The sequence below is a fragment of the Aplidium turbinatum genome, chromosome 8 (assembly GCF_918807975.1).
Source record: "Aplidium turbinatum chromosome 8, kaAplTurb1.1, whole genome shotgun sequence".
Classification (NCBI taxonomy): domain Eukaryota; kingdom Metazoa; phylum Chordata; class Ascidiacea; order Aplousobranchia; family Polyclinidae; genus Aplidium; species Aplidium turbinatum.
Genome location: NC_137479.1, coordinates 20,717,029 through 20,744,464, shown reverse-complemented (window position 1 = coordinate 20,744,464; position 27,436 = coordinate 20,717,029). Strand labels below are relative to the sequence as shown.

General features: G+C 36.3%; 2 protein-coding genes across 2 annotated transcripts; one reads left to right on the top strand and one right to left on the bottom strand.

Moving 5' to 3' along the window:
* Positions 1-144: 144 nt before the first annotated feature.
* LOC145776406 (large neutral amino acids transporter small subunit 2-like) lies at positions 145-17,418 on the top strand. The gene is made up of 13 exons (XM_082587808.1): positions 145-283; positions 1,116-1,191; positions 1,707-1,920; positions 2,600-2,742; positions 3,965-4,090; positions 4,779-4,890; positions 5,172-5,216; positions 5,644-5,767; positions 5,986-6,089; positions 11,170-11,266; positions 11,777-11,926; positions 12,727-12,907; positions 13,254-17,418. Exons 1-13 carry the CDS (start codon positions 215-217, stop codon positions 13,316-13,318), a joined length of 1,506 nt encoding a protein of 501 aa, XP_082443934.1. The 5' UTR covers positions 145-214; the 3' UTR covers positions 13,319-17,418.
* Positions 17,419-19,038: 1,620 nt separating this feature from the next.
* Positions 19,039-25,485, bottom strand: LOC145775856 (cilia- and flagella-associated protein 90-like). Its single transcript, XM_082587238.1, has 3 exons — positions 25,239-25,485; positions 21,010-21,126; positions 19,039-19,790 (listed from the first exon to the last, which is right to left on the bottom strand). Exons 1-3 carry the CDS (start codon positions 25,374-25,376, stop codon positions 19,614-19,616), a joined length of 432 nt encoding a protein of 143 aa, XP_082443364.1. The 5' UTR covers positions 25,377-25,485; the 3' UTR covers positions 19,039-19,613.
* Between the last annotated feature and the right edge of the window lie 1,951 nt (positions 25,486-27,436).

The window sequence follows — 27,436 nt, the reverse complement described above, 5'->3', positions numbered from 1 at the left end:
TAAAAATTTGTTCGTTTTTATTTAGATCTGTTCATTCTATCTGGAGTGAGTCGTCTTGCTATAGCTTTCCTCTGTAGCCCAGGCAATAACAAAATATTAGTATTAATTGGCGTAGTCTAAATTTGCTTTAACCTTTTTGTTATCAAGGCATTAATATTGCCTAAAGTGGATTTGCAATAAAGTTATTTTAGCCTAGATTATTATACAGTTCAAAATGGCCAACAACTATGCCATTAAGCAGAATGGAAAATCAGGAATAGAGTTGATTCCAACTCAAGAAAAGGTAATTTATGCTTGTTGACATAGTGTATTTGTTTACATGTTTTGCGTTAACTACGGTACCGTATGTTTATTTGGCAAGATTCTCAAAAATATTAAACATCATAATTAAACAATATTAAACAATCATCAATCAATCAACAATCATTCAATCATCAATCAATCAACAATCACACAATCAACAATCATTCAATCAATCATCAATATTAAACATCATAATTAGCCAAGTCACTTATTAAAGTAGTTACTAAAGTTTCCTAAATGATTAAGTTATTGAATTAGACTATGCTGTCTTGCTGCTCAAATTAAAAACACCCTTCATACACATGTCCTATATTTTCAATAATACCAATCTTTCTTTGGCAAACAAGGTACCTACTATTTGGCATGGTGACAACACAATTTTGCATCCACAATGTTGACTGATTTGTCTAAAAAAATGGGCCATCTTTTTAATGCAGATTTTAATACTGGATTAAAAAATCTAAATTTAGCTATCTATCCTATTAACTTGACTAATAAAGCATGATTGGTCTTCATATTATTAATATGAGTTTTACATTGATAAACTAATCTTATAACATCTTGGCAGCATGTTGAGTTTAACTTTAATAGAAAATTTGCAGTCACCAAACATCACTTAAATTGTTGAATGTCACTTTAGTTTAGTGACAATGCAGTCTACATGAAAGTGCAAAATAACATTCAAGTTGTGATATGTTGTTTTCATTCGATATAGTTTTAAATCCTGAATAAAGATATCACAACACTTTGCCAAATGAAAGCTTTACTTTGGTTGTTTATTTTGATAAGTGTTTACATGGAATTAATTGCAGGGTGTCCAAGAGAGTACAGACAGTTTTAAGCTGAAGAGAACAATTACTGTAATGAATGGAGTTGGAATTATTGTGGGTATGATTAAATGCTTTTTTACATGAAAAAGTTTAAATATTGTGTACAATGATTCAGTACTGTAGTAGAAATATCTGCCCCAATAGCTTAGTTGGTTAGCACATGACTTCTAGAACAAAGAAGCTTCAAGATCAAGTTGCGCTGATTCGACTCTCGGGTCTCGGGGTGTGTGCTTAAGCAAAGCATGTTAAGGACTGCTCTCCATTCAGCGGCATCTACCTAATGGATGAAATCATTCCCCGGTAACAAGACTTCAAGTATGTGAAACTGCCAGGATTAACCTCTGTGCTCTGTGAGAAGCTTTCCCAGTTCGATGATAAAGATTCCATCAATCAAGTTGTGATACTGTGCAAGCATTTATATTTTGTAAGTTGATGAAAACTTATAGTTAAACTTGTATCTTTACTTGAAGTTTTGCTAATGCTAATTATGAGTTTGTAATAATTTGAAGAAAAAACTTGTTTTACAGTAATAATTATGTTTGTAGAGAGTCATATTGTTAATGTGGTTTGTAGGTAACATCATTGGATCAGGTATATTTGTTTCACCGAAAGGTGTCCTTCAAAATACTGGTTCTGCTGGAATGGCCTTAATAGTATGGGCCATTTGCGGAGTGTTATCAACTGTTGGTGCTCTGTGCTATGCTGAATTGGGAACCACAATAACTGAATCTGGTGGCGATTATGCTTATATTCTCCAAATCTTTGGTTCACTTCTTGCCTTCTTAAGGTAGTTCAGAAACAAAGTTATGTAGTTTTGTTTATGTGTAAAAGCTGTGGAAGTATCTTGGTAGTTTCATAGGCTATTAATTATAAAATTTTGAAGTTACTGCATTTAAAAAGATTGCAATATTATGTAGCATATGAAGCAGATCTGATCATCTGATGCATAATGCTGCATAATATTAGAGCATGATCTGGTCATGCAGATCAAGTGAATCTGTTAAAGTATGTTTAAAGTTTTGTTCATGGTAGTAAACATTGCATAATTGACAGACAATCGATAACAACTTAATAACATTGAATTGCATAATTTAAAATTAATACAAAAATGAAATAGATACATAATTTCATACATAATTATGTATCTATTTCATTTTTGTATTAATTTTGAATTATGCAATTCAATGTTATTAAGTTGTTATCGATTGTCTGTCAATGGTTTTTAAAAAGTACCTCTCTACCAAAGCTATACTATTGCATAATTATTTAACAAAATAAATTGATTTTATTTGTGCATAAAATTGTTAATATTATGCATATTTTGTAGGCTACTTTGAATAAATTCCTTATACTGTATAATTGCTATGTTATTTTGTTGAAAGTCTATTATATATATTTACAAACACTAGATACTATGTTAATTTGAGGCTTGTAACTTTTATAGTCCATATGTCCATGCATTGCAGGTTATGGATTGCTGTGTTGATCATCTATCCAACTAATCAAGCTGTTATTGCATTAACATTTGCAAATTACATCACGTATCCATTTTTTCAAGGGTGCGACTCCCCTGACTCAAGTGTTCGTCTTTTGGCTGCGGTTTGCATAAGTATGTTTTGATGATTGTTTAGTGTAGCCAAACCTTAATAGCTAGGGCTATGGCGGATACTGTATAAAATATCAGTATAAAATAGGACCTATCCCATAGTATCCCTACATCCTGAGTTTTTTTTTTCGCTGAGACTTTTCGGTCATTTGTCCGAAATGACTTGAAAAAATTCGGTCATTTTTTAGTCATTTTTGGTCATATATATATAGTCAATTGACTATATATTTTTTCGGACATTCGACCGCATTGACTATATTTTTTTTGGACAATTTGCTAAAAAATCCGTCAATGACCGATAAATGACCGAAAAAAAAAAACCCGGCCTACATCTTTTATTATGACAATGGTACATACTTTTCTCTCACTTTTAACATGTTTCTTAAACAATGAAACCAGGAAACTGACTTGTTTATGTTGTTCTTCCCTGTTCTTCTTTAAAAAAAAACTCACAGATTTTATGCTTACTTCATTAGAGATATGTCTGAATGAGTTCATTTCAATGATACTTTGATGCAAGATTATAAAAAGTTTAAGTTATTTTGGCAGCCGATTGTAGCATCGAATAGACAGCGATAGACACGTGTTTCGCCCATGAGGCTGGGCTCATCAGTATCGCACCGTATTCTTGCCACTTGAGTAATCGACCGCCGCTTTACCAGTCAGTTTAACTCTTATCTTTGTGGAAAGAAAGAGCCTCATGGGCGAAACACGCCTCATGGGCGAAACACGGGCCCAGCCTCATGGGCCCAGCCCAACACGGGCCCAACACATGGGCCCAACACGGGCCCAGCCTCATGGGCGAAACACGTGTCTATCGCTGTCTATTCGATGCTACAATCGGCTGCCAAAATAACTTAAACGTTTAATTGGAGGTCTCAATGGCTAGCGTGGAAGCTACACCGTTCTGGTTAGCGAAGCGTTACTGCTGCTCGCTGTGCTAGTGAGTAATCAGCCTTGTGCTGATAGCCGGGAAGAACGCCTTTCTTCACATTATAAAAAGTGTTGGGCATAATTTGATTTGAATAAAGCTTGTTTTTGCCTGTGAATTGTTTATTCATATGTATAATTGGGAAGTCGTTTTATAACTATGAAGAGATTTTGTCTATTTCATAAAAAAAAAATGGTTGATTATATCTGGAGTCATTTAGTGACTTTTGACCTACCGGTACCGTAGGTTTTTAGATGTTTACAGCAGCTTAACCAAGGAATAATTTTTTAACAGTTATACTGACCTGGGTAAACTGCCGAAGTGTGAGATGGGCAACCACAGTACAAGATGCTTTTACTGCCGCTAAACTATTAGCTTTGGGTATCATTATCATTGCAGGCTTTGTTCAAATAATAAAAGGTGAGTATTGGCTAAATGGCCAGTTTATCGCATGTATACATGATTTTTTCTCTATAACCTTGTTTTTTGACCGTTCAACGTCTACTTTAATATGCATTGTAATTCCTTGCAAATAGTAATAGTAAATAAGACAACGAGTAAAATTGATTGTTACGTTATAGACTTTAGTACAATATTTCATATTGAATGATTTAGTATGTTACTACCATGTAATCGACACCATGTCTGCATTAATATAATTTGTTTTCCATATAAAATTCTTTAAAAATACTACATTATCTGTTTAACATTAAATCGAGGAATTATACCAGGCTACGGGACCCATTTATTTTTTGTTATATATATTAAAAGTAAGATCTGTGCTATGTAATTGTTTTTTAATGTTTACTAAGCTTGTATTATGGTTTAGCGATAATATAGTTTTAATTTTCAAAGGTACTAGCTACCCTATCCAGTAAAATCTTCTCTTTGGAATCAATGCTAAAATAGGTTGGCTTAGGTAGGATCAACTAGGTCAGTGGCTATAAACAGTTTTAATGAGCGTGTTTGGCTGGAAAGATTTAAGACCTCGTCCTTTAATATCCTTTGTCCTGGAACTACTTTTCATAGTTTTGTAAACGGCTTATCCTCTGAGAATAACAACATGGTGACGTTTATTGAGTATTAATTTTATTTGCTCGTTTTGTAGGAAATGCAACAACACTTGAAGTGGAAAGATCCATGATTCCTGTTGATGTGGCCCCTTCGGCTGATAAAATAGCGATTGCCGCATATCAGGGCTTCTTTGCCTACGCTGGATGGTAAGAAATCGTTCTTGTATGTCAACATCAATGACTCAATGAACCCAGACAGCAGATCAGTTGCTTTTTATATTGCAGACGTTAAATAATCTAAAAAAAACGATTGATTTGCAGTCTTAAAAATATCTGATCCAAACAACTGCATTTCAATTTGAGCAGCACTGTTATTGGTGGAAAGTTTTCTTCCAAAGAATATCTTAACTGTTTTCCCAATGGTTTCTGTAGTTGTACGTGCTTACTTCAGTGCCAGTGGGCTTGTCATCATTAATTTATTGTTTTAGGAACTACTTGAATTTTGTAACAGAAGAAATGATCAATCCTTACAGGTATATGTGGCTGTTGATGCATGTTTTGTAGCTTTAAAGTGCTTTTAAGAATTGCCTAGGGAAGTTTCCCCGTACTCGTTCATAAGTCAAATGAGCTTTGTAGAAAGGGAACAAAAGTGTTATTTGCGTTTGCAATGCATCTGTCTGGTGTTCAACTCTTGCTAAGGTCACAACCATCATACTAATCGTTTTAGATTTCTGTATATCAAATTTCTGCAACATGGTTGCTTCTCTGAATGGAAGTAGGCTACAGTTTGTGCGTAGCGTTTTGAAATGATTTAATTCGAAGAGTCATGTTTTTATGTATCGTGTTATCATCCTCATCATGTTTTCAAAACAACGCTGAACAGTGAACATGTCACGCAACAACAATCGTGTATTTCTTCAATGATGCTAGTACAATGCTTCTTTAACTTGTTGTTTTCAGAAACCTTCCTCGTGCTATCCTTATTTCAATGCCTATCGTCACCGTTGTTTATCTTCTTGCCAACATCGCGTACTTTGCTGCTATGAGTCCATCTGAGCTGCTTGCATCCAACGCTGTTGCAGTGGTGGGTTTGTTTTGTCTAGTGCTTGTTTCGCGTTTTTGCTCCGAGTTATTTACAGTACCACACCTTTTTTGTATTAAGAAAGTCTATTTTATCAGATGCTGGCTAGTGTTAGACTGGTATGATTGTAATTAGGCTCCTTTTTTGTGACACAAAAATCTGTATAAATTTAAGAAGAATATCCCCACTGGTTAACCGTGAAACCTTTGCCTTATTTTTAGACACTCGGAGATCGATTGCTTGGTGTCATGGCCTGGATCATTCCAATAGCAGTAGCAATGTCAACTTTCGGGGGAGTCAATGGATCTTTGCTAGTTTCCTCAAGGTACAGTTTTGAAGTTTGGTTTTTCTATTCTGGAGGCGGAGGTCATGTGTGTTTTTTCTGCTGAAGGCAACTGACGCGTTTGTTGTTACGATTCATAGCTTATCGTTAGCATCAATGTTTAGGAAAAACTATCATTGGAAGGAAGCTGTTTTGTTTTCATTCATAAGCAGTTTCCATTCATAAAAATAATATTTAGTAATCAATATTTTTCAGATTGATGGCATTGTTTTCAGAGACCATCTAAATATGTTTTCTTTTATCCAGTTGATAACCCTTTTTATGAGATAGGTAATTTAATGCTTCAGGTCAGCTGGCTTCATGTAGTTTTCTATGGAGCGTCGATTTTAAACTGTTAATCTCACTCCGCATTGTCTTGATCACGATGACCGTGCAGTTTCAGGTGTGACTTGACAATTTCTTAGAAATGTCACTATTATTCAGCACTTTTCGAGACTGAGGACAATAATACTTTCACTCTTTTATCGCTGGGCACATGCATTCGCGAAAACACGATCGATAAGTTTTAGTATATATGCGTACCAACAAAGTTGTTTCTCGACGTTTCAAAGAGCACCTGTGCGTCAAAAGACGTTAGCTGAGGGATGTTTGTTCCTTCGCATACTTCACAATTATTTTTAAAATAACATTATAAGAAATTTCGTGTGGAGTTCACTTTGACAGTAATTCACTTGAATCTAGCTCACATTAGTGAGGTGAATAACCGTTTTCTTTAGGACTCTGTGGCTTTGTCTGGGTGGGCAGGGTGTGGGTGTGGTCTCCGGTGGGTGTGTGCATGGGTTTTCTGGCAGTGTGTTAATAGTATACCGTAGCATAAACGACCCTGCACATTTGCATTCAGCTGTTACAACGTTTTGTCGCTAGTTTCAAGGACTTTTTCCAACCTAGCCATACGCATTTTTTTGTCGTTTCCTACACATAGGCATGATAAGGCCAACAGGCGACAATGTTTTAGCGATCATATCCGCTTTGTGTTTAGGTCGGATGAAGCTCCCTTTTAGTCAGAAGCATGTTAGACTTGTTTTTTTTTCTTTAGTTTTATTTGGGTTTCGCTTATGTCAACAGTCTCACCCAGCGGCAACCACAGCGACGGAAAGTAGAGCTGTCAATTTTGATTTAGAATTTGTTACCTGCGTTTGTTCACTCGACCAAGATTTATAAAACTATACGTTGTTATATAAATGGTACTGCTAGTGATGACAGACTTTGATTCACACAGGCCGTATGTCGCTCATCTGTGCTTTACAACTCGAAGCCAACACGGTCTTCAAAGATACGAAACTGTTCCCATCATTCATGTATTTCATTGGTTCTCAAACTGTGCGTCGTGACGCTCTGGTGCGTCGTCTAGAATTTCTAGGGATGTCGCGCGTTTTTGACAGAAGTTAAGAAAAAAATACAAGTGTTCTGTTAAACGTTATTATATATGTACTTCAAAACAATTTAACGATTTAGATATAATAATCATCATACTTCCCTTTTTTGCTTATTTTGTTGTCAGACAAGCGAGAGGCACAGCTATAAAACGTGTCCTGCAGACCATAGAAGTTTGTTGCTTTGTGCACGTTAATGTGGCGTTTCCTTGAACGTTCCTTTGCAGGATATACACCTACTAGGTCGATGGTTGAAGAGCGGCATAATTAAAAAAGTAACTATATGACAGAATGTTGCACTCAATTGTACTCGAAGAGACCTCTCTGGCTGAAACAGCTTTAAATTTACTTACCTTATTTCCGATTTATGCCAATTAGGATTTTCTGTTGTAGCTTAATTAAGCAGAAATGGATTGGAGTTGTATCGCAAAACAAAGTGTGCATAGCAAAGTCACGCAACATCCAACAGGGTTTGATAAACTTTATTGCAGCAAGGGAAGCTTGCACATCACACAACCTTTCATTGTATTCTTTGCTTTGCTATTGTTTCAAGTCAACAAGCAACACTTGTTAATATATTAGTTTTAACAAATTCATTGTTGCTGCGCCAAAAGACCAAAAAAATAAAAAAATAAATTTGAGAATCGTTGATGTAGTTCATCAGTGATTGTTGCTTTGCGTAGCTACTGGGAAATAAAACCAACCCGTTTGAAAGTTGCTGATGGTTTTGCTTTGTATCTTCCAGTACATACATCCTGGTGGAGCCCTCTTATTGTTGCCTTAAGTAAACATATTGCCCTTTTTGAAAGCTTGTCATTGGCAAAAACCCAATTCTTATTGTCTGTTGTGAGCGATCTTTTTGACGTTGTGATACTGTGAAACAATGTAAATGACAGTTTTGGTAACTTAGAAACCAGAAATAGCCTGAATCGATTAGCCACTTTGTATTTTTATTCTTTGCATGGTGTTGAATGTTGATATCCCCAGCGTTTGGTGCTGGCCTGGCGTGCTGCTTCATGAGCGCTTGTTTATAGTGTAGCTTACTCGGTATGTTGCTCAACCAGGCGACCTTGAGTCGAGCGAGAGCTTATATTAAAATGAAAACAGCAGATGCCTCATCAGGAAATTACAAGAAATTTTTTCAACGTCTCTTCTGGCACAATTTTTTTGGAATGGTGATATACAGCCAGAAAGTGTCTAAAATTCACTCCATGTTTGCAATGAATGCTTTTTAACAGTTCTTTTTATTACTGTCATATCTCCATAAAAAAAAAACGTGTGAAACAAATTTCTGTCTTTCCACATATTATTTTTAAGTTGAGGTTTTCGTGTTATTTGAGTTGCTTCATCCAGCAAAGTTGTAATTTTTACGTCGTTTACGTCAAAAGCACAACCTTTCCTGCTTGGGCAATGAGACGTTTTTAATTTTCATGTTGTCACAAACCGGTTCTATGACGAACAACTTTCCGTGGTGATAAGTTGATTTGTGACGAAATGTATCGCTTAAAACTATTAATAAATCTTATCACACACGAAAAAGTGATCAAATACAAACAGTTGCAATAAACTACAGTACTATAATGTGATAATTTAAATAATACCTTCCCATAGCTTTTTTACATACAAAACAGATGACTTTTTTTAATTTACGCTTTATACGCGGGAACGATTGCGAAAATTCAGCTTTAATGTTTTCAAATTAGGATTTTTCAATTAAACAGTTAAAAAAACAAACTATATCCTTTTTACAATGTACTGTACGACGTACGTACATGCTTAAGAAAGCTTTTGTATGTTAACATTTGGAAGAATTTTTCAAAATGATTGAAGATTATCTCGAAAAAAATTGATATGTTAACTGTGATATTTTTGCAAGGAATGAGTTGAACTCGTAACGAGCGGAACTTTGTGCACTTTGTCTTATCCAAGCGTCGTTCGTGCCGCGTACGTTTGGACACCTTTGACTCACAACCATGTTAAGTTACTATCAACAAGTTATTTCCGCATTTCTGGCAGTCACACAACGTTTTCCCGGGCATATGGAAGTTGGTCTTTTGAAGCTTAAAAGTATTAACTTTAACAATGTTTTTTTCGTTCAATAAAGATGTTAAATTAAAAAAAAAACACAAACAGTTGTGAAAATAAAGATAAAACTTTTCACGAACTAATTTCCTTTGAATTTATTAATGATCCAAATGGATGGGCACCGGGCAGTGTTATAAATAAAAACTCTTTCAATATGAAATCAAGAATGGTGTTTATCTGTGACACTTGTGTTTCGAAGTATTTGAAATAATCAATTTAGTTTGATGGTTTGAACCATCATCATCATCAGTAACCACTTGATTATTACAGGCCATGAATTCAATGAACAATAATTGTTCATAATAATTATTATGAGATGGACTGTACTACGAAATTGTCATAATGATGTAAATCAAAATTTGGTTTAACTGAATTCACTTTTATGAAAACTGCTGTGCTTTGTTGGTAGCAATTGTGCTTGTTTGCTTGATGGTGCCTCCTGGTTATTCCGTAGTTCTTGGCTGCCCAGTTCCTTTTGGTGTATTGCTTTTTTGACATGTGTGTTTTTTTTTCAATCAGTTATTTCCTTAAATCGCTGTCTAAGGGAGTAAACTTTCTCTGAAAATTGCAAGACTACTCATCTTCTAACAGTATACTGTTTTGCTTAAGTTTGAATGTGGAATAACAGCCGTTTAAATCAACACTTAGTGACACTTTTTAGATGTCTGGTATGGATACTATTATTATGGTACTGGATAACCGTAACAGCACTTTCCCAGACTATAAATCAACCGTTTTTTTGCTGTCTGGGAAGTGCCTTCGTAATTGTTTGACGACAAAAAGTTTTATTTTGGTGCAATGTTATTGTACGTTGAATGAAATCGTTATTGTTCAACTTGAACACTGCACAGCATTCCCCGTGGAGAGTTACATCAAACTATGCCGTTGATTAGAAACGACGCGCGGTGAATATATCCAGCCAACAGAGCCGGTCTTTTTGTTTGTTTGCTGGGCTGAGTAGTTGCTTTTATTACATTGATTCAACACCTTCAAACTATTATTAAATGTCACTTGTTTCACACGTCAACGGACGTCAAATCAATAAAAAAAGAACTCAATTTCCTAGCTAGATGAAAATAAAAACAAAATGAACCAGGTTTTTGTTGTTTTATTGAACAAAGTTGTAAAGTTTATTGCCATTCTATGCACGAAACATCACAATATAATTTATCACATAAATGTATTGCCTTGTGGCCATTGTAGCATCTGTGTTCGCCGACATTACTGCTTAACAGAAAAATGTACAATCTCTATCAGCTATAGGGTTAAGGTTATCATATATATAATACAGTATTTGTGTTTTTATCCTATCTAGGCTAATGATGTACGATTGTAGACGTAGTGTAGTGTAGACTGTAGATTAAGTCGACGGAATGGCAAAGAAGCCAATCTTGGTGTTCGCCTTCAAGCATTTTGTTGAGTGTCTTCCCAAAGGTGCAGTTGCGTGCTCTTATGCGGTGTCGAACCGTTTCCCCTCCGAGCGTTACACGATGGCTTTCACAACCAGGCCATGCATTGGATATTTATCTTTCAAGATACAGAAATGAATATTTTTTTATGTTACCAGTGATATTTCATTAAGTCTTCTATTCTGTCGTTTTCAGAATATTTTTTGTTGGAGCACGCCACGGTCACATGCCAGAGTCAGTAGCGCTCATTAACATGAACAATTTCACGCCCGTGCCAGCGCTCTTATTCACGGTAAGTTCATTACCAAGCAAGAAGGGACTTTAATTGATTTTGTTTTTGATTTGCACAGCGCATGTGTTTTTTTGAGACAAGCATTGCTTTGTTGACAGCTTTTCCAGACAGTAAATCGGTCGTTTTTTTACATTGATTCAACGTTTACAGACGTTGTATCAATGTAAAAAAGCGACTGATATGTTGTCTGGGATTCGTTCGTGCCTGCCTGGGATTTTCTTCACATTACTTGTTTTGTTTTTGAGCAAATGATATCGCACTCGCATGTACTATTATCTCGTCATCATTAACTTTTAGTCTGGGATTTTCTTCACATCACTTGTTTTCGGTTTTTGTTGTTGAGCAAATGATATCGCACTCGCATGTACTATTATCTCATCATCATTAACTTTTAGTCTGGGATTTTCTTCACATCACTTGTTTTCGGTTTTGTTGTTGAGCAAATGATATCGCACTCGCATGTACTATTATTTCATCATCATCAATATTAATTTGTTATCTAACTTTTAGTCTGGCCTCAGTCTGCTCATGCTGGTGACCAGTGATATGTACAAGCTGATCAACTACGTTGGATTTGCCAACTGGGTTTGGTATGGAGTGGCGATTGCTGGCCAAGTTTACTGGAGAATAAAATACCCCAACATGAAACGACCGATAAAGGTGAGCACGTTTTGAAAACAAGACGATTTTGAACGAAAATGTTGATGTTTAAAGCTGTCATTTTGTAAGTTGATTTAATATCCTTCAAACTTGATACAGATATTTAAAAATGCATTTTTGTGTTGGTAATCAGGTGTATTTTAAAATCATTATTAAACGTTTACTCGACATGAAGGCATCCTTTGTGTTGCTACCTAATGAAGCCATACTTCCGTCTTGCTGGAAGTGATAAAGTAATAGTAATGTTAACAAGTTTGTTTCTAAAAGTTTGACTCTTTGATTTTTCAACTCTTTATTTGGGCGTCACTGCTGTCAAAACACAGCAGATTTACGTGAGCACACGTACTTAAAAACGCTGGTTTTACTGTGGGCGTCGACCTTTCCAGACAGCAAAATAAATGACGGATTTTGCTGTTTGGGTAGAGTTTATCGTTCATCGAGTCATGGTAAAAAATCCTTCTCGGTACCTACCACAACAGATAACGTCACGCGTCACAACACGTGTGACTCACCGTCTGTTGGAAGGTCATACATTTATGACATGATCGCCGTACTTCAGGAGTCAACTTGTTGTGGGTCTGCATTCTTCTGTTTTATTGATGACAGCATCTGACCAATGATCGAAAGAACATTGGTTCGAAGCTCATCAAAAGCATGCTGTCGTGTCTCGGCAAAAAGAATGACATGTTTGAAGATGGACTGTGGCTAACAACGAGTGCGCCGTTGTTTCAAATCAGAAGCAACTCGACTCGCACTTACATAGCATAACCTCAAAATGAACAAAAACGTCCAATTTGCAGATCTTCCTTTTCCTGCCGATTTTCTTCTGTCTCGTCTGCGCCTTTATCCTCATCCTATCGTTCGTCTCTGCGCCCACCGAGTCTCTCATTGGTACATTGATAACGTTGACCGGAGTTCCAGTTTACTTTGCATTCGTCTACTTTGAGGACAGACACCCACCTTGGCTTAACAAAATAAAATGTAAGTTCTTTTCTCATTCAAAAAACTTTCTATTTTGACTTACCAGTAAATCGAGTTAATGTCACGTTTGGATATTCAAGCGATATCTTGAAGTAGGTAATCGAGTTTGTATTATTTGTGATGGAAAGAGTTTTATTTTTATTTGTGACTGTTGATCACTTTAATATAGTGAAAGTAAACTGCAATGGAGATTTTGGAATTATTTTTTCACATTAAAACGGTGGAGAAATGTCACTGATATTGATACTGCTGCTAAGATTTTAGTTTCTTGAAAATTTGAAGTTTTATCGTACTTACGTTTGAAAAGCAGCCACTATAGCAGCCTAATAATTTAATTATTTTGCAGCTGAAATAACGAAATTCATTCAAAAGATATGTTACGCTTTACCACAAGATACCCACGAAGAGTAATAATGTCGACGTTTGTTACGTTACTGGACGTTCTTTTAATGCTTATCAGCTGTTTGGTCGCATACTGTTCTTTAAACATAACCGACTGTTCCATTTGTTTCTGTTACTCTATTTATTCAGCCTCGATCGAAGAGTAGTTTTAAAGTGCAAGAGTTTTTTAACTCATAACAATCAATGTTACTGAAAAGCGAGTGAGCAGCAATCCAAAAGTTAATTTTCACAAGCTGTTAGGACGTGTTTAACAGCTGTGATGAAAAGAGCGATTTTTGTTCGATGGTTGAATGTTCAACCTCCACGACGTGGCGAAGATTCTGCACGTTTGAACGTTTGATTGCCTCGCTCGTCGTTTTCAAAAGTTTTTATTTTTATGAAGTTTTTACAGTTAAATGACGTCTATCAGCGTCAAGGTGGCCTATCTAAAATAAAAATGTTCTTAAAATACCACAGATCTTTATATCCTGTATGTCTTGTGCTTTTCTCGTATGATTATTTGACACATCTGATGCGTTCCCTTCTGAATCTCTGATAACTCTCTTTCCCCACACAAGCCAATTGTTTATCCAGAACTTATCAAATTTTGTTTCACATGTATTTAGTGTCAAATGCACAATGTAGTTGTTAGTACCTGCTTAAAGCATATTTTATTGCTGTATTGTACAGGCCACTAGTCGCACTGTCTTTGTTTCCAAAAGTGAATTTACCTAAGGTTTCCATAAACCATTTCACCATTTGCTGAACACACCCTCATAAAAATACACAAGATTGTTAATGTTTTTTTTTCAACATACGCATTGAGTGCAATACTATGCTGTGAAACCAGTAAAAAAATAGGTCGGATAAATACTGCTGTTTTAATAATAATTCTTGTGCTTGTTCCTGGACGCGTGAAATTGATGTTTTGCTCACATCTATGACCAAGTCAAACGCATTATTGCTTAGTTTAATTACATACTGGTGCTGTGGTGAGGCGTTGCGGTAGCCTCGTGTCAAAAACTATTTGCTTACTGAACATTTTAGCTGTGCTCGATCGTTGCTGCTTCCAAATTGGAGTTCCTGGTTCTAAATTTTCAAAATTTTTGTGTGCTGATGTTCCTGATGAAACGTTATGCAACTTCAAACACAATCGATCCCTGTACACCGAAACACCGCATGTTTCTGCTTTGGCTCGTGTGTTACTGAATACCATAGTTCTGATACTTTATGAATTGCATCATATCCTCTACAACTCTGAATAAAATTGAAGTTTAAAAATAAAATAAAATGTTTCGGTGTGTACTGTGTAGCCATGTTGAGAAAGCAAGTGGCATTCTTCCTTTGGTTTTGAAAAGCTTTGGTAATATCTGTCTTGTAAAGGACTTTCAACTAACCTTTTAAAATTAGCCCAATTAGCGAACTTGTCATCAATGAACTTGAATGCGCTACAGCATAAACCGTACTGGAACATCACTTATGTTTTGTGAAAATAAATGTAAGAATAAATGTAAAAAAAAAATCAATTTTAAAACTATGACTTATACCTTGATTTTTTTTCTATCTATATTTTTAAATTTTTTACTTCTATTTTTTTGTTACATGTTTTATTAACACACAGGCTCATCAGCAATCCCAATTTCACAATCGGTTTTGATATTCAAACATAAAAATCGTTTGTACAATATCAATAAATATTTTATTTAAGCATTGTATCCAATATCGCCGCCGCCAATACATCTCCAGTCATCCTGGTTTCAGTTTTTAAACTACTTTGCATGACAAGGATTGGTTTTCCCAAAGTGAGAATTGCTTTCTCGTTTATTTTAGAAACCTTTAAAGCCATGGATATTCGATGTTCTTCCCTCATAGGTTGTCTTTACAACCTTAACAATCGCCAATTTTTTTGCATTAAAAAAAAAACAGTTTCGTTTCAATTTACCTTTTTTTGGTCTTTGCGAGATCATTCGGTGGCCAATGGCCATGCACGCAGGACAAGCTATCTGAAGACTATGTTAAAATTGTTCTCGGACGCAAAAGTTCTTTTAAAGAATAAATTTTAAACCATCGACCTAAGCTAATATCACGCCAATCTTGATGAAATTAGCTATGGATTTTGGAAGATTATTAAAAATGTAATACTCTGATGTACTTTCTAGTTATTTGTACGTTGCAAAACACTGATTCAGAGTCACATGAAAATAGTTTTGTCATATTTTTGAAGTGTCATGTTTAGCATTTATGTGGAGAATTTCCTTCGCACTCGTAGTATGTAAGAATTTCAAGCTTACTTTTTTAACTTTATTCAAAATTACAAAAAAATGCTATTGAAACACACGAATTTGTAATAATTTATATACCGTACTGTTCAAGTTAGACATTGCTATTTTTAAATTCTCGGTACGGAAGTATTACCAGCTTGCACATTTGGTCTTTTTTACATTGATTCTACATCGGCAGGTGTAGATGTAGAACGGACTACTTTTGCTTGCGAGGCAAGAATTTGTAAGCTTTTGACAGTGACGTGTGTCGTTTGACGTCACACAGTTTGCTTTTTTATTCCAGTTCTATTTTAAATGTTTTGACTTGTTTTTTTTTGTCCATTATCGTTGTATTTATTGCTACTTTTTGTGCCGTGCATCGCCATTTTTATTTCGAAGTGAAGATGAAACCGCGACGTGAAATGAATTCATTAACGACCCAGACAGCAAAATCAGTCATTTTTTCATTGATGCAATGTAAAAATAACGGATTTTGCTGTCTGGGGGGGTACCCACTACATGTGTGTATGCGCATTTCTTTATTGAAGTCATCCCAACCAACCATGGTAATCAATCTCTTTTTTCATTGATTCAGCGTCTTCACACATTGAATCAATTAAGAAAAGGATCGATTTGCTGACTAGGACGTCTTTCAGTGATCGCCAAACTTTTGCGGACATGATTTTTTCTGCGAAACTTCTTTCATTTAGTAAATCGCTTTATTTACATTGTTTGGATGAATATCTGCAAACATTCAATGTAAAAAGGCTCATTTGCTGAACGGGAAACTTTTGATCACTTTCTTTGCCAAACTTGAGGTTACTTTTTCTCTCGAAATCACTCATAAGATGTTTTGCATTGAGACATATTTAAGCCAATCTTTAACTCAGCTGAAACCAGAACGCGACCTTGTTTTATTTGCTCGTCATCGCGGCGTTGAATATAGTGTGAGAAAAACTCCTGCACATCTAGCGAAATCCGTTCTTTGCATTGATCTGCAAACTTTGAATCAATATAAAAGTGACGTATTTTGTTGGATTGTATCTTTTGGCAGAGCCAGCCCATTGCAAGCCATCAAACCAGTAATCATCTTATCACCAGCAAGGGAGTTCATTTTCTGGTCGTCTGTGTTGTGGCGAGGCTGATATCATATTGGGCTATTGCAAATGTTTTAGCCTTGTAATGATGTCACCTGTTACAGGCTAGGCCATGTTAATTCTTGTGATGGCTTATTTGTAAGGACGATGACCTTAACGTTTTTGGAGTTGCAAACACATTCGATTTTGCTATATCTGTTTCTCTTTTTAACACCATGTTATCACAGAGACAATATTTTGGTTTGGTATTACGGTGAATAGAAAAGTAGTTAGACCAATCAGTTATCCTTAAATCACTTTCCATTCGATTTGGCAAACTTTGTTAATGTATAGCTGTAAATATGCATCTTTATCAGCCAAGTTGCTTTGTTAGTTTTCTTTATTGCTTAACTGACAGCTAATGCTTATCAGCGCCTGGGTCTGTGTGCAGTTGCACTTTTGATGGAAGAACCAGACCATCTCCTCTTTGTTTTTGGATCTTGAAGTAGGTTGAAACAAAATTTCAAATCTGCTGCCATAGATTCAGCGTGAAAAATTATTCATTTTGCATGACTTGTGTATTGTAATCATGTTGTAGCTGTTCCTGAATGCTTCGATTCGTGTTTATTGGGCAAGAAAGCTTCGTATTTTTGGCCGCTTAAATTCATTGTAATTTTTGTCATGCATTCAAGTTTTGGAAGTAGTGTTTGTCACAATCTGTTCATTTCTGCGTAGCCTGCTCTTTTGAACTTATTGCTTTGGTTGGAGTAGAAATAAAAACGTGTTTAAAAATCTCGACTGGTTTTGGATTTCAACCTCCAAAAAAATACAGTGAAGCTATGCGTGGGCTTTTGAAATGTAGGCTACTAACAGTGACGTTCGGTGGCTTAAACCATTGGGAAAGCAACTTGGAAATATGTTGCAGCAAGGTAGTAGGCACGAGGGGCGTAACCGTCGGGCGAAGCCCGAAGGCGTGTTGCCGAAGGCAACACTTCCAGCGGGGGGTCTGGGGGGCCTCCCCCAGAAAATTTTGAAAAATACTTCCAATTTGGTGCGCTCTGAGAGCATTTCCAAAACAAAATCTTCGGACTTTCTCAGTCCGAGGATAAAGATTCAATCAATCAATCAAACTGGGACTAGTCTAGAATGTTGGCTGCTTTTTTAGACTGAGCACAAAAACTTATTGTCAATGTCATCTGTAGGCATTTACGACATGCATTGGACTGGTGCACTAGTAAAGAGCAAATAATTAGCCTATAAATTAAGCTAGTCCATTCTTGAAGAACACAAGTATGTTTGCTCTGAACTTGTGATGTCAGTCTATTGACTCAAAGAATTTAAAAAACACTTGTGCTGTTTCAGTACTGGTTGGTTAATGTACCCTTTGGAATTGCATGTCTTATTGTAGAATCTATGTTTTTTTTGGTAAGAGAACCAGCTTTATTTTCAGCGTACTCAGTAGCCTATAGTTACAAGCCCGAAAATCACTCATGCGTAGAGGCTGTATCCTTTCGCCTGAAACCAAAAGCAGCCACTATGAGATACGCATGACGTCACTGGGAAAGCAATTTTAACCATAACACCAGATAACACATCTGATTGGCTAAGCAGCTGGTGACGTTTTGCAAAACGATTGAGGATTGGATAAAACGAAGGCGTTTTTCAATGTAGGGTAAGCAATTTTGAAAGTTGATTTCCCTGGAGCTTCAGTGATGGTTTCTGACAAAAGCGTTTGCGTTAATTGGCATTTATAGGCAAGAAATACGGTTTGGTGAGGACTTAGACTACTCACAAGCGTTACGAGTAATTCTAGTCACGAACACAGTAATTTTCAAGTTAAAATAGACTTGATAAAAATAATAAGAAGTTAAACCTAGAATTCAGTCATTATATTTTGCATAGTTTTCGCTCAGGTAAGCACTGCTTTCCTTGCTTTCCCTCACCGATCGTCACTGGCTACTAACTAACCGAGCTGTGGTACTTGTTCAGTTTTCAAAAAATGGCTGTTTGTCGATTGTTATCAATGCTCGGATGTCGGTTGCATAGCGGAGTGGTGAAAACCCTGATGCGGCACTCGAAAGGGCGCCGGTTCGATACCGCTCAAGAGCATGCGGCGCGTCTTTGGCAGGACACCTAATGGCTTTGTTAAAGGTGGACACGAAGCTTGACTTCCTTCCACCGTGCGTAAGCCTGGGTACGACAACAAAAATGCTCGGATACCCCGACTGTGTGGCCCAGAGCCTTCGTACGACATTCGAAAGGTTGATGGCTTGGCACCCATAGAGAGCACGCGACTGTATCCTCGCAAGACACTTCATGACAAGCTTGAAGGTGGACACGAAGATTGGCTTCACCTTTCTTGCGATAAAAAAAATGCTCAATGTCTGCTACAACATTGATTACGCAATTATTGAATATAAGGCCAAAATATTTATTAAAATTTCACAATTAATAACAATCAATAATCATTACTGTAAATATGTACACTTTGATTAGATTTTTAAAAAGCAGTTACAGTGGTTATGGCTTAAGATATAGCCTATATGATGGCGAAATGTTTTACGGCCTAAAGTTAGTCATCGTATAATATTGAATAAATTTTAAATATCGACAATCTTTTCAAACTGTAGTATAACACTGTAAGCTGCCGTAAATAATAAAATGAACAAGTATGAAATGATGATGGTGGTTTTGTATTTGTATATAATGAAATGAAGAGAATCATTATTTCATTATATACAAAATCTTAAAGGTCATTGCATTGCTTAAAAAAGTGCGTAGAAAATGCATCCAAACATTTCAATTCCATAACGTGCCATGCAAGATGAATCAAAATGTTATCTTACCAAAAAAAAACTTTTTTCATCATGAAACAGAGTAGGAAAAACAATTACAATTCCATGTCACACGATTCTAATGTAGTGAATATTATTCAAGTCCTGAGCACAATAATGTCTTCAGTCTGCAAATGTATTTTCACTATTGGCTCTACACTGGGACAACATTTCCATATCCTTGCTCGGGTGTGAATGTGATTCCATTGTTGCTCAGAAATTCCCTTGTTTTAATGATCCTCACATGTTTTCTGTCTGGGTGGTCGACATGCCAATGAAGCTTACGACCGCAAGATGAAGACATCAGAGCGGGAATATCTTTTGAGGTTTCCTACAAAAAAAAAAAATCACTTATCGCCTATGAATGCAATTATTTCTTATGGTAGAGTAAGCCTACATAAGCACCAGTAAGAATCTGCAATACAATTTCCATGTAGCTACAGCAATCGATTGTTTTTATAAGATTACGCAAATCACGACCATGCAAAGATTTCTTGATTCTTACAGTTGCAATGCTCTCTTAAATAACCTCCGATTTCAGCAGCCCGCAGAAATGGTCTGCCTGTAGAAAAAGTAGCCTAATTGTGATTTCTAATTCTTTAATTTGATATTTAATTCAGGCATCACACTCTACTGATTAGGTACGGTAATCCATCCACAATAGAAGTGACTATAAATGATTAATCAATGCACAGAATGAGCAGTCCTATCTACTAGTTATATAGCCTCGTGCATACAAGAATCAAGACAAACTGCAATTTTCGTCGAGAGAATGTTAAATACCACATGACACTCCGTAGGTTCTATCATAACCACCTTGCATCAGTAAATAACATGGAATATTTGTTGTCATGGCAAGAGGGTTAACAAAAAAATATATATAACCCACATGTTGTTCTAAGTAGCATACAATTAAAAACTGATATTGCAAGCACAAAACTAATTTTCCGCAAACAGTTTTCATGACATGCATGTGCAAACACTTTACAGTCTCAGTTTCTGTTTACAGTTGATGTTGACGTATTAAGCTGAATGCTCTCAACTGTTTGGCATTTTTTGGTAAGATGTTATCATACATCACCGCCAACAAGATGATGAATGTTACAATAAATGCAATACCATGCCAGGCCCAGATTTCATACACCTGAGTTGCATCTACTGCCTGTTCATAATCAAATTGATAACTTTCAAGCTCTAATCTTATTATATCATAGTAAGGATTTTTCTCGTTTTCATTTATCATATATACAATTATTTTTTCTCTAACCGTTACTCATTGAACCCATGTAAGCTAAGACAAACAAATTTGACTTGTGATAAAATGGCTATAAAAAATAAAGTCGATATTTTAATCCGTGAATGAGATTTGAAAAGTGCATTAGATTAGAGAAAAAGAAGAGGTTTTGAAAGTAATAAAACCGTCACATTTTATGTGTAATTTAGACAGCTAATTATGTAAGTAAGGGCATATGCTTTCTTTCAATTTTCCTTTAATTTGTTTTGTCATACTACTATACACAGAAGGGATACACAACAGCATCTTTTCTTACTTCATCATGAACATTTAGACCTCTGCTTTTAGCATGTTCACGATCACATCGATGGAGCTTGTTGTTGAAACCTTCTTTCCAATTGAACAGTCTATCGTAGGTGGAGTTTTTGCGATCCTAAAAAGATTGCATGTTTATTGTTCAATATATGATATATTTATGCAGGCCCGTAGCCAGACATTTTCAAGGGGGGGTTCCCAAATCCAAAATTATGGACCTTTTGATAACTTTCTTCTTTGCGTGTCCACAAACAAGCAATCAAAACATAAGAAATGGCAGTGAATAATATATAGATCAACAAACTTCAAATTATGAACATTACAAAAACAAAATAAATAAATAAGCTACAAACAATTTTCACATTAACATCACCACATCTACAGTGGAACCGCCATGGGCGCCGGAATCAGGGGGCAGATGCTCTTTTAAGGTCATGTAAGCTACTGCACATTTTGCAATATAACAATTTCTGCTATTCGCTTTTAGCCTAAATTGTCTACGATATGCGAGATTCTAAACCAGGGATCCACAAATAGTGGGCCACGACCCAAATTTGGGTCGCGAGACCATCCACAATAGGTCGCAAAAGGGTTTAAACTTACTAGAAACTGACATCCCGCACTAGGCTACTCAAGCGCCTTGCAGGCTCCAGCTGAGAGGCGAGAGCTGATAGCCTACTTTTGCGTATAGCAGCCTGAGCCCTTGTTTACTCTTCAGCAGAGCGGAATGGTCGTTTCGGTGAGTCTGATTCGGTGAGTCCGATCCCTTAACGGGGGATTTTTCAATTTTTGTTTTAAATTATCTGGTACCGTAGCCTAATTATCATTGCCGTTTTAGGGTTAGGGGTTAGAGGTTAGGAACTCACCGAATCGGACTCACCGAATAGTAGCAGACCCCAGCAGAGTAGCCTACTGTGCACCTGTTTGGTGCTGCAGTGCTCACTGCCACAACGTCGACACTGCCATAAACAGCGTCCTGCGCACAGTGACCGTATGCTTGCGCCCCACACCATTGGACAATCTCCCCATTTCCGCTGGTATCCAACCTGCTGAGCTTCGCCTCGAAGAAGCCACTCTGTCTCTTGGCCGACGGGCACCGAATCCTAACCATCTTCTCCACCACAAGACCTGTGCTCTCCCAAACGAGGACCCCCGTCGACTGAAATCAAGACACCTATTCGTGCCAGCCACTCAGCTTCTGATCAACGAAGCTGATGAACAAAACATCTCTGCGGCTACTTGGGCGGACCATAAATGGAATTCTGAGCGGAAGTCAAGTACCACCAGACTCCATTTGTTCATTTCCTACGCCGACACAATCATGCTCCATAGGCCTAACACTACAAAGACAGGCATGGGTGCGCCTCAACAGTCTTCGTACGGGCGTCGGGCTTTTTCGCTCAACCATGCACCACCGGGGAACGGCCTCTTCCTCCTACTGTGAATGTAGTGCCGAGGAACAGACCGCAGACCACATCATCAATGACTCTACCATCTTCAAGCCAACTTGTAAGTAAACTCTGTACACTCTGTAAACAGAGTGGAAAGTCTGCGAATCTTGGATGATGAAGCCAGACTGGCTGCTCTGTAGTAGCCTTCCAGTGTAGTCCGGAAACATCGTACATCTGGGGTGGTAAAAGGATAGACCCTCGGACCCAGAAGCTTACACAATGACGACGTTTCCGGACTACACTGGAAGGTCCACTTGCTTATTAAGCTCAATTTTGTCCATTCCTGAATTACTGAACGTAGCCTATAGGAGTGGTAGAAAATTTCCTCCCGCTCAATAAGCCCAAAATTGTCCGGTCCCGATGTGGACTTAATAAGCGTGGACGACAGTATTGAAATTGATATTAAATTGCAAAGTACTTTGCGCAAAATTATATGCTTCTGAAAGTTTGGGCAACGAAGATTTCGAACGATTGTTTTTTGGGTCGCGTATTTGCGAACCCTTGTTCTAAACAAGCAACAAAGATTACCTTTCGGAAATACACAAACGTTTGTGCACTTATCGAACAATCGCGCTCCTCTCGATCAATGCTGAACGCAGTCTTAGCGCCATGAGGCGAGTAAAAACGTGGCTTCGTACCACAATGACAGACAACAGTTCAATCAACCGAATATTGGCAACTACGACTACTCGTATTCACAAACAGGTAATGAACACCATTGACATTGCAACACAAGGCATTATGACGCAGCAAAGATCAAAATTTAATACTTTACTATTGTACAATCTTCCAGAAGCCTCTTGTTCAGAACTATCTGGAAGGATTCAGCTGATCATTCATAGGTGCTGATCCTGTGATCGTATGTACACTACACTTTCTCCAAAATGTGGACCTTTTCGGCTCAGGGGGGGGGGGTTCCCAGAAACCCTGAGAGCCCCCCCTGGCTACGGGCCATTATATGTGCAGTTAACTAACTATCAGCGGACCAAACTTTTAGTGAATATTCTAGGAGTTTATTAATGTCAGATATAAAGTCAATGGAATATATGCATTTAACTATTGTAAGCCTACCTCAATAAAAATACAAAAGTGCAAGATGAAAACAATAGTGGATAAAATTCCTTTTTCGTTCAGCCAGACATGCAAAATACTCTCATACGATGATCAGAGAAAAAATCTTGTCAACATTAAATTGTGCAGCAGTTGATTCAAACTAAATTTACACTATTTAAAAAATGCATGACAATGCTTTTTATTGGCAACATGTGGTTTGTACCTGATACACTATCACATCTAGACATATAACATATTCCATAATACAGTCATGAACAAAGTTTAGGCAACCTTTCAAAAATGACGATTTCAAAGTATTGTATCAAGTTCTGTGCGTCAACTTTCTATGTCATATTATTTGTTTGAATAGTCATAAATATATGGATCGTTGAGTTTCATGAAAAAAAAAAGAGCTGGGTTGTTATGCAGAGAGTGTAGTGACAGTCATATGACTGTTTTCTAGCAATTGTATGTGAAGAAAACATATCCATCAAAGTATCCAAAAAATAGACAAACACATAGGCCTACTGTAAAAGTCAAGCTATCGCAGTCTCCTAAGAATCATTGACACTGGGCCCAAAGAATGGGACAAACCTTTTTTCTGACAAGTCAAGTTTAGATCAGTTTTTGGTTTGGAAGCGGCACATCCCTAAATCCCTTTGCACACATTTTGATGACGGATACACCTGTATCCACAATGAAACACTCTTCAGATGATTTCAGTAACTGTGTTTGAGAATGGTGTTGCTGCTCTCTCTTTCCTGTCTTCTGATACAATGATAAATAAACTGAAGTAGGTAAAAATGTTTTCAAAACAGGTAAAGACTTTACATGTCCGTTATAATAATAATAACTCATATTTATGCAGGATGGCACTCTTTGCCATTGATCCAAATTCGAAAAATTTATCCAGAAAAACAATATTACTAACTGCTCAAGTGGAAGGAAAACAACTTGGACATCAATCCAATCGATAATTTGGAAACTAACATGAAAAACAAGGTGTCTGAAAAGCAACCATCAAGTGTCACAGTACAGGTAAAATTAAGAGAAAAGTTTTGTAAAAAACTTCCAAAGATTGCTAAATCAGTTCACTAGTATGCTGATAAGAATAAAAACTCCATACAAACATAGAAGAGACAATATTACTAAACCATAAGAGTTAGGTCATTCTTTGATCAATACCGATAATTGTTTGGGATGTGCAATACTGTTTTCTGTATATTTCTGCCTGAATAAATGTAAAATTACAAATAAGGTTGTTTATTATTTTGTTTTCAGGAACTTGTGAAAATTTTAAGCAGTTTTAAACCTTTGTTCATGACTGTTACCCTTTATTAATTATATATATACTCAACTTTGTAAACAAAAAATGGCAATGTCAAATCTCAGTATATAGTATGCAATATGTGCTTGAGAAAAGCATTTTAAGGCAACTCTCCATTTAATGGCAGCTAATGCATACCATAATTCACAAAGAAAAACATTCAACAAGTACAGTAGGCCTAGAAACTTCACTCTAACAATCTCGGTGACTAGGCCTCAGTTAAATCGTAACACAAAGAAAGATTTACACATTCAATCATAAAAAAATGTTTCATCTAACGATTCACCACATTTATGATACAGTGCATATGAAAACCATTTTAGGAAAGAAAAATGGTTTGTAACATAACTAATAAAGAAAAAATTTGCAGTTTTAAAAGTAAAAAAACAAAAGTCAGACCTGTTTTTCATTGTTAAAATATGTGAGTTGTTTTGGTCCAACTCTAATGGTGGGTATGGCAGAATAGGCACTTTGGGCCGACAATGGCAGTTGTCCTTTCTGGACAAAAACATCGTTAAATTCAATGTTACTTTCCATTTAAAATTTCTTAATTGTGATTTCCTACCAGTTAATAATAATTTTACTTCTGTTCACATTAAAAAACAAGTAACTTTAAGCATGTAACCACACATAAGTTACACAGTAAAAAAACTAAAAAATAAACAAGAAATATTAGAATATTTTCAAACTAGTTTGAAGTGTCATCACAAAGTTATATACACGACTATAAGAATACTGTTTAACATCATTCTCTGCCAAATTCTAACTCGTCTCCTTACTTACATTGTGATGTTCTATAGAATGGCTAAAATCAAACCAATTCTAAAATCTTATTGACCACAGATATTTTTTGTTTGTTTGGTGTGTTAGCACAAAACCACAACTGACTGTTATTAGACTGCAATGAGTTGTGCATAAAACTCATTAAGCCTGTACCTTCCACGGCTTAGGTTAAATTCATCCAAAGACAGTTCTATTTTATCAAAATACATCCATGTCAAACAGACTAGATTTTGGACCGATCCAGGCTACCTAGAGAAATTGCAGTAGCCTAAGATACTGGGTAGTGATTTGTAAACACTGTTTTATCAATGCATATTTTAAACCTTTAGGTTTTTCTACCGTTTTCTTTTGTTGGTACCAAATTCGTGTGTTTACTTTATTGTAATCTACATGTTCGCGCCAGCAATAAAAAAAATTGAGTTGAACTGAATACCAGTTTTTTGCTGTAGGTAACTGCTGTAACTAGGCTCCCAACGCCCTGACAAGGTTGACTTGATTTCCAATCCATTTACTGAAGGGCGCAAGAGAACACTAAATATTTTTATTTTGTCGGGTTTGACTTGTAAACCAATCAATCAATCAATTACTGGTTTATTTTTTTTTCTCAAAATATCACGACAAATAAAACGGTATATTACATAGAAGTGATAAATCTTATGAGGTCACCAAGACAGCTTCCACCCCGGCTGCAGTATTTTACAGAAAATATTCCCAAGGAAAATTATACTGAAAACACTTGGAGAAAATGATGAAACGTTTGAATAAGGTTACAATCGCAATTGAATGTGGTGGTTACTGGTTAGTACTGTGTTAATTTTATAATCGACTTGAATAACATGTCAAGTAGCAGCCGCTCTATTCTTTGTTGTTTTAAGAAAACCTTTGAAACATCAATCGCGGCTTCGTGTTGATAGAATTATTACGTTACTTTTACAGATATAAAGCTTGTATTTACTTAAATCCATATATCTCTCTCCACGGAGTTAGTAGTTTAACGAATTGTACAAAAACAATTTACATTTTTAGCAATTCCTTATTCTTCCCGAAACACAAGTTTAAATAATTGCTGTCAGTTTCTAGACAAGAGACTGGGCTTGCAAGGGATTGTGACTCATGAAACGGCACCAGAGTATCTGTAGTGTGTTGTTTTAAAACACTATTTTTAACTCTACTGCTCTAAAAAACAATTTTATGTCATCTTGTGGGCTGAAAATTAATCGTTGTTTTTCATCGTCCATTTAAACGTTGGCATAGCACGGCCAACGGTAATTCAACGTCTAAATGTCGTTTATCTGTATGTGAATGTAAATACTTGGTGTAGCACAGTATTTCTTCGAAGCTTTCGCCGCATCTTGAAAGATGTTGTATGAACGTTAGCGAACGATTGTTATCCGCTTGCTTTCTTCAACCAAGGCATAATACTGAAGTTATTTTTTCTTATCGTTGTCTTTATATAGCGCATCTTCTTAGTGTTTTGCAATATCAGCATAAAAGGCTTAGCAAAGCGAACGTTTGAGAGCATAGACCAGAAATTCCGTTGAGTTTTGTATTAGCTGCATTTGGTAAAACGAGATGTTTAAATCCTAACTCTTAAGCATAAATTGAGAAACTTTATGTTAAGTATTTCTTAACCATTTACTAATTGTAAATTTTTGTATTACATTCTATTTGAATAAGATGCACTAGTAGAATCAGTGACGATCGGTGAGGGAAAGCAAGGAAAGCAGTGCTTACCTGAGCGAAAACTATGCAAAGTATAATGATTGAATTCTAGGTTTAACTTCTTATTATTTTTATCATGTCTATTTTAACTT

Bases quoted from the DNA above. Each gene is read 5' to 3' on its own strand.
- LOC145776406 (XM_082587808.1), top strand. From the start codon at position 215: ATGGCCAACAACTATGCCATTAAGCAGAATGGAAAATCAGGAATAGAG. The intron at 4,091-4,778 runs GTGAGTATTGGC...CTCGTTTTGTAG, and splicing joins CTTTGTTCAAATAATAAAAG to GAAATGCAACAACACTTGAA. The intron at 5,768-5,985 runs GTGGGTTTGTTT...CCTTATTTTTAG, and splicing joins CATCCAACGCTGTTGCAGTG to ACACTCGGAGATCGATTGCT.
- LOC145775856 (XM_082587238.1), bottom strand. From the start codon at position 25,376: ATGGAAAGTAACATTGAATTTAACGATGTTTTTGTCCAGAAAGGACAA. The intron at 21,127-25,238 runs GTCTGACTTTTG...CAATCTTTTTAG, and splicing joins ATTTTAACAATGAAAAACAG to GATCGCAAAAACTCCACCTA. The intron at 19,791-21,009 runs GTAAGAAAAGAT...TTTTTTTTGTAG, and splicing joins GTCTAAATGTTCATGATGAA to GAAACCTCAAAAGATATTCC.